Source organism: Haliaeetus albicilla, chromosome 3, assembly GCF_947461875.1.
Source record: "Haliaeetus albicilla chromosome 3, bHalAlb1.1, whole genome shotgun sequence".
Lineage (NCBI taxonomy): Eukaryota > Metazoa > Chordata > Aves > Accipitriformes > Accipitridae > Haliaeetus > Haliaeetus albicilla.
Genome location: NC_091485.1, coordinates 19844885 through 19861881, shown reverse-complemented (window position 1 = coordinate 19861881; position 16997 = coordinate 19844885). Strand labels below are relative to the sequence as shown.

General features: G+C 39.4%; 1 protein-coding gene across 1 annotated transcript; it reads left to right on the top strand.

The window, feature by feature from the left end:
• Nucleotides 1-967: 967 nt before the first annotated feature.
• NAPG (NSF attachment protein gamma) lies at nucleotides 968-15175 on the top strand. The gene is made up of 12 exons (XM_069778973.1): nucleotides 968-1133; nucleotides 3206-3273; nucleotides 4434-4518; nucleotides 5122-5139; nucleotides 5714-5744; nucleotides 6210-6319; nucleotides 6451-6517; nucleotides 7243-7313; nucleotides 8461-8539; nucleotides 9035-9114; nucleotides 10612-10741; nucleotides 12139-15175. Exons 1-12 carry the CDS (start codon nucleotides 1078-1080, stop codon nucleotides 12286-12288), a joined length of 945 nt encoding a protein of 314 aa, XP_069635074.1. The 5' UTR covers nucleotides 968-1077; the 3' UTR covers nucleotides 12289-15175.
• Nucleotides 15176-16997: the final 1822 nt, after the last annotated feature.

The following is a 16997-nucleotide window of genomic DNA, read 5'->3' as shown; positions in this document are numbered from 1 at the left end:
TGAGTTTGATGCCTACCTAGAGCAAAACAAATCTGTAAATATTGCTTCTTTTCAACATTTAAGGTAGGAACAATCGCGAAGCTCTGATTCCTGTAAACAGTATGGACTTCCAATGACTTCTATGCTCTGATAAGAATTTTGCAAGTTTAACCAGCTTCTCACTTTGCTTCCCCCCTCCTGTGTTGATAAATACTTCTCTTATTCACATTACTGGAAAACAGTAACGATGTCCAAGTTTGGAGAATAAACACCTTCTTGGGCTCAATCACTGATCTTCTGTTACTTAAGAATGTTTGAGATGATTAACAAAAATAAGGAGTCAAGGTAACTGGACGCATGGGCAGCAACTTTAATATTTTCAATTCAGTTACCCAAATTACACACTCGGTATCTCATACGATGGCGTAGCCCGTGTTAGCAACTCTGGTGTTCTCAACCACCACGCACACCTTCTGCTTCGGATTTCTGTGCCAGCCTGGCTGGACACAGCCTCTTCTTTTTGCAAATACCACACGAAGCAGAGGAGCATGCCTCAGCAAAAAGGCCTCTGGAGGCTTCTTTCGGAGCCGGGCAAGCAGTGCTTTTCAGCCTTCGGCCCACGAGCTGTGCATTTCCACCAAACACCGGCCTCCATTCCAAAACCCCGGGACGCGCAGGCCTGCGCTCATTCCCGACTTCGGAAAAGCTTCTCCTGGCCTTGGACCGCGGTGGGGGGGGGCTGGGGGCTCCTGCCAGGGCGGCGCCATCCAGCTCCCCGGAGCGAGGCCACAGCCCAGCGCCGTGGGCAGCCATTCGCCTGCACAACCCCTGCCAGGCGAGACCGCGCAGAGGGCTGCCGCCGAAGGAGCGAGACAACCCCCCGCCTCACAACCCGCCGCCCGCCGCCCTCTCGGCCGCCGCGCCCGCCCTGACAGCGGCGGCGCCGGCCAGCCCCGCCCTGACGCGGCAGCGCCCCGCCCCCGCCGCCGCGCAGGCGCGGTGAGGCGGCGGAGGGCCGAGCCCCTCCCCTCGAGGCCCCGTGAGCCCCGCGGCGTTCCGTAACGGGAGCGCAGGGGTAGGCCCCTCCGCGCTGGCGAGATGGCGGCGCAGAAGATTAACGAGGCGCTCGAGCACATCGCTAAGGCGGAGAAATAGTGAGCGGAGGGGAGGGTGGCGGGGGGGGAAGCTGGCGGGCGGGTGCGACGGCTGCCGGCTCAGCGCCCGGGCCGTGAGGGCCGCCCGGCTCTCCTGCCCCATGCGGGCGTCGTGTCGCCTCCCGCTCGAGCGGGGCTCCGCGGAGCGCGCTGCTTGCCGCCGCGGCCGCCCTCTCCCGCGGCCTCTGAGCCATGGGGCTGCCGTCCGCAGGCTTCGCCCGGCGGCTCGGCACCCCCTCCTCGCCCCGGGGCCGCGGCGGGGGCGGCGCGTTCTTGGGAGTTGTAGTTTTCTTCGGCGCCCGTGCGGGGAGCGGAGGCCTCGGGCGAACTACAGCTCCCATGACGCCCTGCGCGGAGTGGTGGGGCGCGGGGGGGAGGCCGAAGCGCGGGGCTGAGGGATGCGGCAGGTGCCAGGCGAGGTGACCGCGGGGGAAGGGGAGGGAGATGCGGAGGGAGCCGGAGGACGTGGCCGCTTGGCCCCTCTTCTGCCTCGGGGTCCCTCCCTAGGGGGGGTGGCTGCTAAAGGGCACCCTTCGGCCCCGAACTGGGAGAATAAAGCGGCCCTAAACCGGAGAAGTCGTGTCGGCGAGGCTGTAGGGCTTGGAGGCCTGGGCAGTTTCCTCAAGGGCCAGGCAGCCTTTATTGCCCTGGCCCGAAGGGGAAGGGGAGGGGAGACACTTCTGCTTAAGTTAGTGGGAGAAAGGCAAGCGGGAGGAAAGAGTTAGGGGGGATTGTGGTGAATAAAGAGCTTCACCTTGCTGAGGTGGGTGTCTGTGTGTGTGTATTTGTTTGCTTCCCGCCTATGAGAAATGTGCGATTGTTCCTTTTTAGATGGCCTCAAAGACCTGTGCTGACATTTAGCTTAGAGGCTTTAACATCTACATATGATAGTCTTTTAATGTGGATTTTAACACTGAATATAGCCATTCTGCTTGTAAGTCTCAATTTCACAGACTACAGTATAGATGTAATACAGCTGACTAATCCAGAGATGCTATAATTTTAGTAAGAATAGTGACAGGCCATCTGGAAATCATGGATCAAAAGTATGAACTGTGATAGAGGAGAGATCTCCTCAGAATAAAAAAGCCTGTACCAGAGTATCTTAGTCAAATTACTTGACCAAAAGTGCCTTTCAGTGGAATTCATTTTAAGCTTATCCTGGAAAGCATCTGAAGTAAAAGGCACCTACATCTTAAGTTGTGTGTGTATTAAAGCATTGTGTATTTCAGCTCGATGCATTTGAGACTTTGCCTGTGATAAAAATAACACAATATAAAGGCTTGCTTTAGAGTTACGTACTGTGGTTTTCATCCAAGTAAGACAACAAAACCAACATAGTCTATATACAACTTTTTTTCCAAACTAAGCATATATTGCATCTGAAGTGTCTGCCTGCAACAAATATGGAAGTGGACTCTAAAGTTATGGGAATTTTTATATTCGTTTTAGAAGTGAGGAAGTCATGATATTGAAATCAGCGTTGCCTGATGACTCACCTCGTTTTGAAATGTATTGTTCCCTATATGTGTATCTGCGTGTGTGTGCGTGGCACCATTTAGTGTCATGATCTATTGTAGACGTATAAATGACACATGAGGCTTTGTCTTTGTGTTGGTAACTAAATTCTTTCATTTGTGTATGCAATGGAGAGTCTTTGATAATTCTCAGCAGCAAAAAATTACTGTAGAGGAACACTGGAAACTTTGTGATGTGTAACAAAAAATATTGCCAGGTGTTGTGGTAGTAGAAATCTTGAGATACCATGTTGGTGTAGGTGGAAGTATTTTTGTTCTGTTGACTTCTTACTGTTGAGGAGCTGGGCTTGTGTAGACTGTCTGGGGACAGCTAGAGGCGATGCATGTAACTATGGGAGATCATTGCAGTGTTTGATGCAATTCCTAACAATGCCGGCATTTATTTTTATAGTAGTGATGCCACCATAGTATTGGCAAATGGGTAATTGCTCCTTTTTGGAGGTAAACTAAAGTTTTAAATATATCTAAAGTGCTTTGAAGGTAAAACATAAAATCTTTACTAGTTGTTAATAGGCCTTTCTTCTTGCATTTTAGTCTGAAAACTGGATTCTTAAAGTGGAAACCAGATTATGACAGTGCAGCTACTGAATATGGGAAGGCGGGTATGTATGACTGTAAATATGGCCATATACTTTATGGTTTCAAAGTATTCTTTAAGCTTAATCCCTGATAACATTTTATGTATTTTCAGTACATTGCTGTGTAAGTAAAACTGTTGTGAAGACAAAAGAAGATGAAACAACAACAACAAAATACTCTTAGTAGCACTGTAAAATAAATTTCAGATTGTACTTGGACATCTGGAACTGTTGTCAAAACAAATTTTTTTTTTTCCAAGCTTACAACTTCTACTTTGTATATATTACTACATGTAATAAAAACGCTTTCCTTCTTTCACTTGTCCACCCCCAAATCCCATGACTTTACCTACAAAACAACAAATATTCGAGCTGGTTTTAAAACTTTGCTTTTTCATCATCTTATGAAGTATGTCCTGACAAAGACTGTCTCAGTATGATAGAGAGATGCTGCCAGGTGTTTTTTTTTTTAGGCATAGTAAGATCTCTTTCCTCCTTTTCTTCCACAGTAAGTGTCACACTGAATATAAAATTCTTACTAGTTGATTCCTTTTTGCTCTTAAACAATTTTCTTGGTTTTGATAATAGTAATTTATTGTGATTTTTTTTGGCTTCTTACTCTAGGCATGCCTATTCATTCATTTAAGCCTGAATAAAAAAATACAAACTTGGAAGAGCAACTGGAGCATTTATAAATTGAAATTTATTTTAAATCCCACTTTAATATCCTATCAGTCTAATGGAGATAGAAATACATATTTGTGCCCTGAAGTGGTTATGTTGAGGAAGTTGTTGTAGGTATGCTTTGTTGATGATATACTTCTACTCCTGCCATACTGATTTTATATAACCTCTAATGATTAAAACTGTAAACTTATGCATTCCTGCAGTTCTGTAATTAAAATACAGAATGAGTGAGTTCCAAAATCCAGCTAAACACATTATGCACAATGTGGTACAGTGATGGCATGGATATGTTGTTGACAGTAAATGTTTTTAATGGTAACTAAGTGACTAATGAAGCAAGGAGGACTGTGATGGGATTTTTTGGAAGAGCTTGGTAAGTTGTAACTATTCATTTAAAGAATCTGTTTGCATCTTTCGGTGGCTAAATTCTTGAGTAGAAGTGGTGAAAAAATGAAAATGGCAAGCTGTAAATAAGAACTTTATTTGATTTCTTGCAGCTGTTGCTTTTAAGAATGCCAAGCAGTTTGACCAGGCAAGGGAAGCCTGTTTACGGGAAGCTGAGGCACATGAAAACAATAAAGCGTATCTTTTCATTGACTGATACTCTTTTTTTCCAAGAAGCTGACTAGTTGCTACTTAGAATGGGTTAATGGGGGTTGGTAGAAGATGTATTTAATATATTTGCACATTTTGTCAATGTAACAAAGTTGTCTATTAGAAGAATATTCCTGTGTGGTCTGAGTGGGAGAACTCTTTTGGTTAGAAAATCTGTGTCGTTTCTATTAGCATCTGGAGTGTTAAGATGCTGACCAGTGCCTGAGATGTCTAGGTACTGCTTCAGAAATTAATATTTTTTTTTTAAATACCTACAAATGGATACTATAAACTAAATGCAACTCTGACATTATTACAGTACTTGTAGTAGTATTTAGTAACCAGGAACATATTTTAAATAAATGTGCTTTTTACAACTTTACATGCAGTTATACTTTGGTATGTTGTGTTTATTCTGTCCTTAGAAGCATTTATTTTTGATGCCTTGTCTACAGACATAGTAGGTTCGATTTGCCTTTATGGGATTCCTTGCTTTGAAACTAGTGCTTCTGTAAGATTTTGTACACTAACAATTTTTCTGCATTATATTTTTGTGGCTTTTGTCCTTGACTTTGACAATATTACTTCCAGTCTCTTCCATGCTGCCAAGTAAGTATAGAAGCACTGAGTAATCTGAAACAAATTTTCTGACATATGGTACAAGCATGAATTATCGTTTTGATCTCGCTGTAGTAAATGGTATGGTTCAAGTGATTTTGCTGTTTCAAAATGAGTTTAATGGAAGCGTGGGCTAGGAAGTCTGAAAACCTGCAATGGCCATCTGAAGAAATGATGATTTTGACATTCTTCAGCATCTTTTGATATCAAATGTTTTTTTTTAGATTAACTTTTTGTAATTTTGAAATTCTACACTGTTGAGCTTATAAAGAAATTTTTAATTAAAGAGTACTTCAAAGCAAGCTGTTAATGACAAATAATCCAAATAGTGCCTGTGGGTCAGATCATGAGAATAGATTTTTAGTGGGGAGCGTGGTTGAAGTATTTAATTTGTGGAAGATAATGTTACACATACACTGTCTCATTAAACAAAACACTTGAAATATCTTCAAAGCATTTAATATTAACAGTGAAGTGATAGCTGATGCGTCTTAACTTTGCTGTGTAACTACAGCTTGCTGAAATACACCATATCTAACTAAATTGTAAATTTTTTTTTCTGCAGAGCTTATGAACAAGCTGGCATGATGTTAAAGGTATTTTCATTTATCAGTTTTTAATAAAAAGTTCTATTTTATAATGAAGGATGTTGTGCAAGGGACCATTTTACAAATATATGTTTACGTGCATTGCATATTGAAGTGATATTTTTCTGTTGACTCGTAGTCGTCACTAACACCCTTGGTAGATGAGGGAAGTGACACTTGGGAAAAAAAAAAGGTTTTCTTCTTGTAGAAGAAAAGGTGAGTGCCTCGTGTTAGGGGGTAACAGAAGAGTGGTGCTGCTTCTTCTCTAAACTACCACAAATTCAGGCCTTGCATGAAAGCTTGGTACTTACAAGTGAATTTGATGGAGTTGGTGGTCAACTTTCACTGGTTCTACAAGTTTGTAAATAAAAATCAGAATCTTAATAAATAAGATATTACAGTTTGCTTTGATTTGTTTCATTGTACATCAGCACAACTCCTGACAGCCACATCCCTCTGACTGTTGCTTTGCAGGAGATGCAGAGACTCCCTGAAGCAGTTCAGCTGATTGAGAAAGCCAGTATGATGTACCTGGAGAACGGGACACCAGACACAGCAGCTATTGCACTGGAACGGGCTGGAAAGTAAGTCTGTGGTATTGGTGGCTAGGGTGCATGCAGGGCATGGGTATATCTTTGGTTTTCTTTCTTGTCTTTTTGATGCTTTTAGGTAAAAAATATTTCATCTGAAGAGAAATGATTTATGTTTATTACAGGTTAATAGAAAACGTGAGCCCAGAGAAGGCTGTGCAGCTCTATCAGCAAGCAGCATCAGTGTTTGAAGTAAGTGGGGGGTTTTTAGGTTGTTGTTTTTCATTTTTCCACCAGCAAAGAACTTTCCAGTCCCAGAAAGTATACAAAGATGAATGAATTGGTGTTTAGGGTCAGCTATAAAGTTAAGACAAAGCCTAAGATTACGTTCCAAATAGTTTTTCCTTCCTTTCACATCAGTGGCTGAGTAAGGAGGCTGAGGGCTTCTTATGCTGCAGAGGGGGAGATTACAAAAGTTAGGAGTCAGTTTGCTTTGCCTTTTTCTCAGTTTGGGACTTGACTGAATCTGAATTTTGTATGTTGTCAACTTTTCTGCCTCTTGTTGGGCAGTCCAGAGGGTAGGCAACATGGCTGCTGTTGAGTCCTGGAGCCTAAAATAGTTAGAAATCCTTCAAGGCACAGAAGAGAAGAATTTGCTTAATAGTCTACCCATCCTGTGAGCAGGTGATTTGCCTTTTTGCTACTGCCTTTGGCGTGCTTCTCTGTCGTCACTTGCCACGTGCTTCCAGATGAGCAAGTTTGCGTTGATGTTACTTTGCTCTGTAGATGCGTACAGGAGTTGGCTGTGGGACTTGGGTGCGCCATTACTCTTCATGTTTCCCTTGAGTGTGTGAACTGCTGATACAATAATTAACAGTTGTTCTAAGTTACAGATGACATACTTGGATTAAGGTCTAGTGGTCTTAATTCTATGCAAATGAAATATGAATGCATGAATTCTTTTTGTTCTTCTCTAGAATGAAGAACGTTTACGGCAAGCATTAGAAATGCTAGGGAAGGCATCAAGACTTCTAGTCAGGGGACGCAGGTATAGCTTTATGCCTTCTTGGTTTTTTAAATGTAATTGAATCTTTAATAGTGATTTTCACTGGTGGTTTTTTTTTCTTGCTGTTGTTGGGTTTATATACTGTTACTTAATTTTACTTTGAGACACACTTCAAACTAAAATCCGGTTTCTGTGGGATTGCCATGTTCATCCAGGAACCACCTGTTTTGTGTTCTGCGATGGGAGAATGTGGGCTGTAAGTTTTTGTTTCCTTTGTGTTTGTTGAACAGCTAGAAAGCACATACACCAGTTTTCATTAATTCTTAAACTACTTCAGGAATTATTTTTTTTCTTTTTCTTCCAGCACTAATATGTAGAAAGTACTTGAAAGTCTTTTATAGCTGCGGAATATAAAACAGGGGAATTAGGTGGCTAAGCTGAGGAGAGAAATCTGTTTGCAGCAGTCTGATTCTGGACTTCTTAAAGAAGAGTGTATTTTGGAGTCTCAATGGGAATTTATTTTAATTGTTAATTGCTAGCACCAAACTTGACCTGCAGTTCAGCATAGACTTGCTTCACTGAAACATGTAGTTCCTTTAAGAAATTGTCTGGGTTTCTAACTCTACCTTTAAGACACTTTATCACTGCAGAGTTGTAGTCAGAAAAGGAAATTTACAAAGTATCTTGAAAGTCTTTCTGTCAAAGCAAGTCAACATAGCTTCAGGACATCTGAAGGACTCAGTTGCTCTGCTGCTTTGTAGCTCGTGCTGTTGCTAACTTCTAGAAGTTTAATATGATGATTAAATTGTATTCAAACTCAAAAGCAGTTACTGTGACTTAATATTGAAAGTTCATGGATATCTGACAGTGATAGCTTATTGTAACCTCATGACATACAGAAATCTGTTAGGGTACGTAACAAGGCATTCGTCTTGTACAATGTTACGAAAAATGAGGTTTCTCTGAATGAATACAAGATATGTTCTTAGCCTGCACATATACAAAAGGAACTGCTGACTATATATTTCTTCATCTAGTCTGTTAGTAAGATGTACTGCTGATTTTTAGTTGTGTTGCTTTTTTTTCCAGTAGACTTGGCAGTGTCTCAGTTAAACACTTTGTAATTAGCCTCATGTTCATTATGCTGTGTTCCTGGCACTGATACTGCTAACTTTTTTTGGTTTTTTAGATTAGATGAGGCTGCATTGTCTCTTCAAAAGGAAAAAAGTATTTATAAGGAAATTGAAAATTATCCAACATGCTATAAGGTAAATTCTAAGACACAATTTCTGACAGTGCATTTTGAGTGTTTCTGCGTAACTCCTGACAGCTGACATCTGACTGACAATATGTACCTCTTGATATGGGGATATGTTTCTTGCCAAATAATGAGAATTTGTGATAGTGCATGTTTCCCCAGCCTCTAACTGCTTTTTTCACTACTATAATGTTGAAGATAAGACACTGTTATCTACAGGAGCTGTCAAAAACAACAAACACATAAAGATGTGTTATCAAAAATAACAAATCACAAAACTGTTACTTGGTGCAACAGTTCATTACAATATTACAGGCGATAATTCCTGAGGGTGTGGCTTACTACTTTCTCACTGTGTTGTTCTGACTCTTGTGTCAGTATCTTAGAGTTATCGTGGATCATAGTGACCTTTTTCACACTAAATATTAGCAGTCCAGTATTTTTCTCATATTTAACTGTTAATTTCTAAAGAATCATCAGGTTGGTTTTTTTTGTTTTTGTTTAGAAAACTATTGCTCAAGTCTTAGTTCATCTTCACAGAAATGATTATGTTGCTGCAGAAAGATGTGTGAGGGAAAGCTATAGGTAAGTCTACTTCATGACCTGTAATTTTAAACTGAATATTTCATTAATGTAGATGTATTCTTATGAAAGAGTAATGGAAACACTGTCAAGAAATTTTAAGCCTGTACTTCTCTTGACTTACAGTACAATAATAGCATTCCCTGGTGTATGGCTATCAGGATTTTTTTTCACTTCTAACAGGTTTAGCTGTAATTACCATGGTGATTCTTCTTAATGAACCTAAAATTAAAAGTTAGTCATAAAGAAGTAGTTATGTGTGACTGGTGAAATGAGATGGAAATTAGAAAGTCTTCCTATTTTTTTTTACCTTGTTAAAAGCTGAGCAGAATATTGTTATGGCTGGGATTCTTGCCTTACTGATATCCTTTGGGCTGTGTCTTTTCTTCAAATGGAACAGAGATGGATTAGCTATTGTAAACAAATGTTCAGGATTAAAAGTGGGTATTTCTGGGTGTTGCTACCTGAATTTTATTTTTTTCAGAATCTTTACGCAATGTCATGTGTGGAGGCCCTTAAAAAGTTGAATTCTAACTTGCCATTACCATGTTTTATTACAGTTTGAAGATCGAAATATGGAATGCAGTCTCAAAATGCACAATAGCAGCATCCCAGTATAATCAATTAAACTATCTAGTATGGTGATTAGATTGAAGGAAAGATTAATCTTAACTGTTTTTGTTAAAGAAAAGTTTGCAGCATGTGAATTACTACATTTCTGGTTATGTTGGTCTAGGAGATCTTGCCCTTGTCATACATCGGAAGAAGAAAAGCAGGATTTCTACTTTTTGTGACTTTTTTTGGTTTTAGATAGTTGTTTGAACTGGAAGATAATTTAGGAAGTGAAAAGTAGTCCAGTTGAATACATTGAAATGAAGAAGGCATTCTTTACACATCCAGGAGAAAATTCTGGTATCAAAACCTGGATTAGCGTTTAACCCTGGTTCCAGAGGCTTTCCCAGCAACTCTGTGTTTCAGCTTTCGTTAGGACTTCAGTAACAAAATACTGAAACAACATATTTTTCTTAAACTGTGCTTTTAGTGAAATGACTTGAACATATGTGTAAGTTAAATTGTACTTTGTTTCTAGGAAGAATCAAGATCAGTCTTTAAACATCTTGCTTATATTTTCCAAGTCTTCAATTTCTATTTTATGTATAGAAACTCATTACAGAATTTTTCTGCATGCAGAGTAGAGGAACTGTTTATTGACGGGTCAGGAATAATTGAAAAATTTAATACTCTCTTTCTGTCTTGACTATGATTGTGGTCTTACTCTCAGCATGCAAACTAATGTTGCTGCAAGTTTAATTTTATGGTTATGATCCATGTACCTGGAGAAATCAAAATGGTTATAGGCAGTTTTGTGGAATAAGCAGTCCATCAGATTCTTAAAAGCTGCTTGCTCTTCTGCTATTGATCAGCAGCATTTAAAGATGGAATAGCTGAGTGTCAAGTAGATTGCTGAAATGCCCTAAATGAACTCTTTATTTCCTTCAGTATACCAGGATTTAATGGAAGTGAAGACTGTGCAGCGCTAGAGCAACTTTTAGAAGGGTATGACCAGCAGGATCAGGATCAAGTTTCTGAAGTCTGTAATTTGCCACTCTTCAAATACATGGACAATGATGTAAGTAGGCAGTTCCTATGGATTTTTTTAATAATGCTTTTGCTTGTTATGTTGAGAGATATTTTTTTTCTAGTAGAGGAAAATAAGAAGGGCAGGGTCCATGTATTTACTGTGATTTGTCCTGTCATCCTACCCTGTGCCTGTGAACATCAGGTATTCTTTTACTTTGCTGCCTGCCGATGTAAATTCCCACATTGTTGTTCCTTTCAGATGGTGGGAAGGCTTAGGTGAAAGAGCAACTTGTTATGGATTTGCTGAGTTTGACAAGTTGACCAAAATTCAGTTCCCTTCTCCTTGGTTCCTTAGGGGCCAGAATAGTTTGCTGCTTATGCTTTATCTCAGAAATACCATATCGTTGATATGGGTGTGTAAACATTACAGAATATGATGCCTACAGGATGGCATTGTTGAATGTTTTTTCAGTGCTTATTCCTCAGCAGGGTACTACTTAGTGAAAGATTTTTTTTTTTTTTTTTTTAATTTTAAGTGGTTGTGTGTTGTCTGCCCCCCCTTCTTTTTTTTTCTTTTTCTTTTTGTTCTCTTTCTTTGTTCTCTTTCTTTGTTCTCCTTCTCGTTCTCCTTCTCGTTCTCCTTCTCGTTCTCCTTCTCGTTCTCCTTCTCGTTCTCTCCTCGTTCTCTCCTCGTTCTCTCCTCGTTCTCTCCTCGTTCGCTCCCTCGTTCGCTCCCTCGTTCGCTCCCTCGTTCGCTCCCTCGTTCGCTCCCTCGTTCGCTCCCTCGTTCGCTCCCTCTTTCTCTCCCTCTTTCTCTCCCTCTTTCTCTCCCTCTTTCTCTCCCTCTTTCTCTCCCTCTTTCTCTCCCTCTTTCTCTCCCTCTTTCTCTCCCTCTTTCTCTCCCTCTTTCTCTCCCTCTTTCTCTAAATTGTACTTGTAAATTGTAGGAAGTATAAGGATAGGAAATGTGTGAAGTAAAGGAGACATCCATCCATGCCAAACTTTGTAACAGTATTGACTAATTTTGCCTTGTTACTATGTCGAATACTAAAAATTAAGGTGTTAGTCTTACTGAAAAACACTTGTAAGATGTCTTACATGAACTATTACTAGATAATGTATGTATAGCTGCATACTGAAAAATTATTTTTAAGTAAAGCTTGAACCACAGAAGCTGTAGGATGTGGCCAAATTATTCTATAATAAGCAGTATCAATACAGATCTCGCATCCCATTTTCAGAGTGTTTGAGATGGAATAAGCCTAACATTGGTTCATTTTTTTTCTAAGCTGGAAAAATGTACTCTGAAAGCAGCATCAATGTGTTTTCTGGACTGAATGTTACCTGCTTGTTTATTGTGAGCATCAGTCAATTCTGTGCAGTGTAATTCAACAAGATTTTACTTCAGTGATAGTACAGAAATTAAACTTGCCTTGTTATTGTCAGTATGCCAAGCTTGGTCTTACCTTGGTGGTCCCGGGAGGTGGAATCAAGAAGAAGTCGCCCAACGCTGCACAAGACAAAGCAAGAGGACCAGCTGCCGTGGGCTCTCATGCTGATGAGGAGGAGGATGAATATTCTGGTGGACTATGCTAGCTACAGACATAGTCTTAAATATCTGACTTATTTGTGATGTTGAGCGTATCCAAAGGTACCAGATTTACCAGAGCTTCATTGCAATTGTGATATGGGAATGCTAATATGAATTTGGCAGCTTCTGGGTACAATACAGGAGAAAAAGCATGATTGTACCTGTCATCTTGAAACCTCTTTGGACTTCATTTCTGACCTGGTAGGAGCTTCCTCAGGGCCCTGCCTTCAGTTGATGGGAAAAATTTGAGAGAAATTTTTACTAAAAGCACAGTTTAAAAGAAACCAAAACCCCAGAAGCACTGTAGCAGGGGAAGTGGTACAAAATTTTAAATGCTGGATTTCAACAGTTGACACTTTTTGGTTCAAGGAATATGTTTGTGATTTGTTTTCTGAGTTAAATATACCATCATGCATCTGGCTATTTATCTTCTGTTTAACACGGTTTAAGGCAGACTGTGCCAGGGAGGATTTTTCACTAGTACAAGCACTAGGGGGAGCATTCAGTTTATTTTCAATATGTTTTTACTCCACTGCAGAATATTATTTTAATACCTTATTCTTTGCAAGCAGTATCCATGTGGGTGTGGAAAATACTAAGTCAACTAGTTTGAAGCTATCTTGTAAGCTTAAAAGTATACACACATCTTCATCTCAAGAACTTTATTGACCTGAAGTCTTTGGAAATAAATGTGTGCATAGTGTTTGTAATGTACACCATGGGAATGGAAGGAGTGGACAACCTTTCTTAGCGATGTCTGAAGCATGCCATAACCAAAAAAGAAACGGAAAGTAGCAGATAATGTACATTGAATATAAAGCTCTGAAGACAATGTTTAACAAAAACTTAGGTGGAATATTTCAATAATATGTTTGAGTTAATGAGTGTTCTAGGTGTTTATTTACTAATCAATACACTACAAAGACATTTTATTCTTTCATATTTTCAAAGCATAGAACAGCGCTCTCTTACAAACGGCGTTTTTCAAACTAGCTTGGAATCCAAAGTAACCAAATTTTAATGCATCTTGTCTATTTTTATTTGGTTTCGAGTCATCATTAGTTTTGCAAGCTTCTGTAGTGTCTTAAATGTGTTTGACCATTTTATGCTTAAATGCTGACAGCACTAGAAGTTATGCCTGTGGTCTCTTTCTTCAGAAGAATCTAATAAAAATCTGCACTAGGGTGAGATCATTTGGAATCCAGCAGGGATTTGTGTGTGATACGTAATGCCCAAAGTTCAATAAATAATAGACCAAAAGCACAGTGTTAAGAGTTGGTACAGTTTCTGCCATATTAAGGAATTGGATGTCTTAAAAAATATCAAGCCATGTGTCTGACATATGTGATGTCTGACATCAGTGTGTCAGACATAGTTGTGATGAAGGTAAGCTTTTAGAGGGCTAATAACTCACTTTCCTCGGGGTGGATAGCATTCAGTAGCATTGTGATGGGTGCATGAACTACAGCATAATTTGCAGGTAGGGCTGCTGTAAAAGTCACGCTATTTGATTTCATGGGTGTTCAAAAAACAGTTTTGTCTCTTTGTATTATGTAGTAATAACCTTGCATTTTAAAGCTATTTGAGACTACACCTGTAGTTTTTTACTATCTGACAGATTAATTTCCCTTTGTTAATAATGATGTATATAGAAGTTTTCTATAAAATAGTCTAAACAAAATTTTAGGAAGTGAGTTGCTTCTCTCTGAGAATGATTACAGGTGTACACGAAAGATAGTTTTGAAGACTTTCCTGTAACTCATCCGTTTTCACCATTGGAGCAACTCACTCTAGTTTACTTAACTTCTGCCTTCTGGATTTGTTCATGAAGGTGACCATGCACTTTTTATGGAGAGTCTTTATCACAAGTAGAAAAAAACCACACATGTAGGAGCACTGGGACCACTAAGTAATTTTCTTCAAGCATTTCCTGCTGCATCCGATTCTGAAATAAGTTTTGTTGAATGGTCCCAAGGAGTCTACTACTGTGTGTGTGAACAATTGTACATATCTGAGAAGATGGCATGCATAAGAATAAAAATTGGGAGCCTTGTGTGCTTCTGTGAAAGAACTTGCAGACTTTATTTAAACTGTGCTTGTAATGCTAACAGGCCCTTAAAAGAAAAATTGAAATTTATGCATTGGATTCTTAAAGCATATTTTTCATATTGCCAAAAAAAAAAATAGATGTGCAAGACTGTCTTCCCACTCCCCCAGCTTTTTGCTTTTTTCCTTGTGCCAAGTGTGGAAAATCTGGGACAAAAGTAACTTGTACCTACACATGTTAAGCTGCCATTAAATTGAAAGGGGCTTCTCTGAATCTTAGGAGTAGAATTTTAATCTTTAATTGCAATGTTGCTGCAAAGACCAAATCTGCAGAAATTGAAGTGTCTGAAAATAAGAAGGTCTATTTTATATAACTTATTCTCCTATTTTAGGCAATGAAATTGTGATAGGAATGTTAACTGCCTTTTAGTAAACGTTTAACTATAGAAGAAGCTGTCTGTATATTATGTGTTAGTGTTTGTGTCTATCTTTCAAAGCAATTTGCACACTTATTATGTAAATATTTCAGTGATTTAAAGTGGAAGACACCATTTACAGCAAGAAAGTTTCCAAAACCAGTGTTGACTGTAAGAAAAATAAGTTGTGCATGAAGGCTGAGCGATGGCCAATGCAATGTATATGTAAACTCAGAAGATTTCTAAATCCTCTGTAACTTAAGATCCAGTATGCTCAAGTGCAGTGTGAAACCTGTGCTTTATTTGTTCTTTTTCCAAATCTGTGGTGTATTAGAGTACAAAATGTGTTTGTAACAGCTCTACAGATGCTGCTTCTTGAAAAGAGGCTGTGTGTTTCACCAACATGAAAAATAAAACATGAAACTAATGCGTTTTTGCTAGCTTTCCCTGTTGTTGATAGGTTCTGCTGAGCACCACCATCTGAAAATGAATATTGTGTTTAATCTCAAGCAGATTTTGTATGTGACTGTGCAGGTCTTGTCACCAAGTGTTGCAGGTATATTATGTGATCAAAGACTAAGTCATGGGAACCTATTGGCTCAGGTTTGAGTGTTGAAAGTCAGTGGTGTCCAATCTTTGTGGTTTATTCACGAGACATTGGCTTACAGCCCATTTCATTTATCCTGTGGTTTTTGTTTTTCTAACTGACCTTTTGGTACCTTTGCCAGCTTTCATTATTTGAGATGGTGACACATCTTAGGCAATTCTATCCACTCAGAATAAAAGGCATGTTTGTGTTTTTCCTCTCTGCTGATTGTAACATCTTGATGGTTCATTGTTATCACTTCACTTCCCAAAGGCTTGTATTCAGAAAACAGAATTGTTATATTGGGTGATTGTCAGACCTGAATTTGTCAACTTTAACAACAAGAAATAGAAATAATTGATTCTCTAGTCCTTGGTCTTCCTTATCTTGGCTAATTATGCAAGGCATAGTTATGGTTTAAAAAAAGACTTTCTAATAATGAGGGAGGACATACAGATTCTTACATCTGCCATAGAGATAAAGCACTTGTTGCCACAGTTAGGCTAGTTAAATGTGTAGCAAACTCTAGCAGTCTTCTGGAAGAATACACAAATATACTCCAAGATTTACCTGAATATGCTGAAATCCAGAAAGGACTGAGAATGTTAATGGGAGCTGCAGAGACGTGAGAAGGGTTCTTGCACCAAACTGTGCTTTGCGTATTGATACTGACTGACAGGTGCATCATGTGTGCCTCTGGGCTCTGCTGGAGGCTAAAAGAGGTGTCCAGACCAAAACGACTGAGGGTCAGTTGAATGTGGAGGATACCCTAGCTATTAGAACTTCAGCGTTCATTTCTAGCAAGGATAATTTTAGAAATGGTGTTTGCTGACAAGCAAGAACATGTCTAAGTGACTTAATTGCTGTTTAGGTCATGGGGTTTTGCTGACTTAAAACCAAGGCTTGGGAGTGGGGTGAAGAGGAAGGTTGGTTTGGTTTTGGAATGCTTCATGCTTTACCTGTGTAATTTTACTTATATGCTAAAGTGTCACTGATGTATGTTTAAGCAGCTCTATAGATTGATATAGTTTTTCTCCCAAAGTTTAATTTGTAATTCTGTTACAGATTGGGGGGAGGGGATTTTCTTTTAAACCTGGGGTGTTATTTGTATTTGAATGAAAACTGATTCTGTTAGAAGTACACAAAATAAGTAGGTTTCTGTTTGTGCTGATTTAATACAGAAATAGTGAAGAGGGTGGGGGCATTTGAAGTATTTGCTTTGTTCTGTTCATTGGAGTTAATCATATTTATCACTTGGGTCAGATTTTCAAAGCAGTTTTTGTCCATGGGAATGCAAGCTTGTCATTATTCAGTTGGATCCAACAGGGAGTTTAAAAAAACAACTAGATTTCAGCATTTCAAAAGCCATAGATCTTTACACAATTTAAGGATGTGGACTCTAACTCTTTGGAGACTTCATCGTTGCAGAAAAATCACCTTTTCTACTGTTTTAAAGGCAAACTTGTTTGAATACTTGAAGGCTGAAGAACCTGGCACTGAAGTTCTTCAGTGTTGCAGGAATCATTCCTTGGATGCTGTGAATAAGCAGCTGTAAAAATTGTAAACACTAAGCTGCTCTTGGAAAAAATAAAACCTTTTTTTATCATCTAGGTTTATAATAAGTAGTGAACTTTTTTGGATGTAGGAAATAGAAAAAAGAAGCCAC

Coding starts and splice junctions, on each gene's coding strand:
- NAPG (XM_069778973.1), top strand. CDS start 1,078: ATGGCGGCGCAGAAGATTAACGAGGCGCTCGAGCACATCGCTAAGGCG. Junction 3,274..4,433: donor TACTGAATATGGGAAGGCGG/GTATGTATGACT, acceptor GATTTCTTGCAG/CTGTTGCTTTTAAGAATGCC. Junction 6,518..7,242: donor AAGCAGCATCAGTGTTTGAA/GTAAGTGGGGGG, acceptor GTTCTTCTCTAG/AATGAAGAACGTTTACGGCA.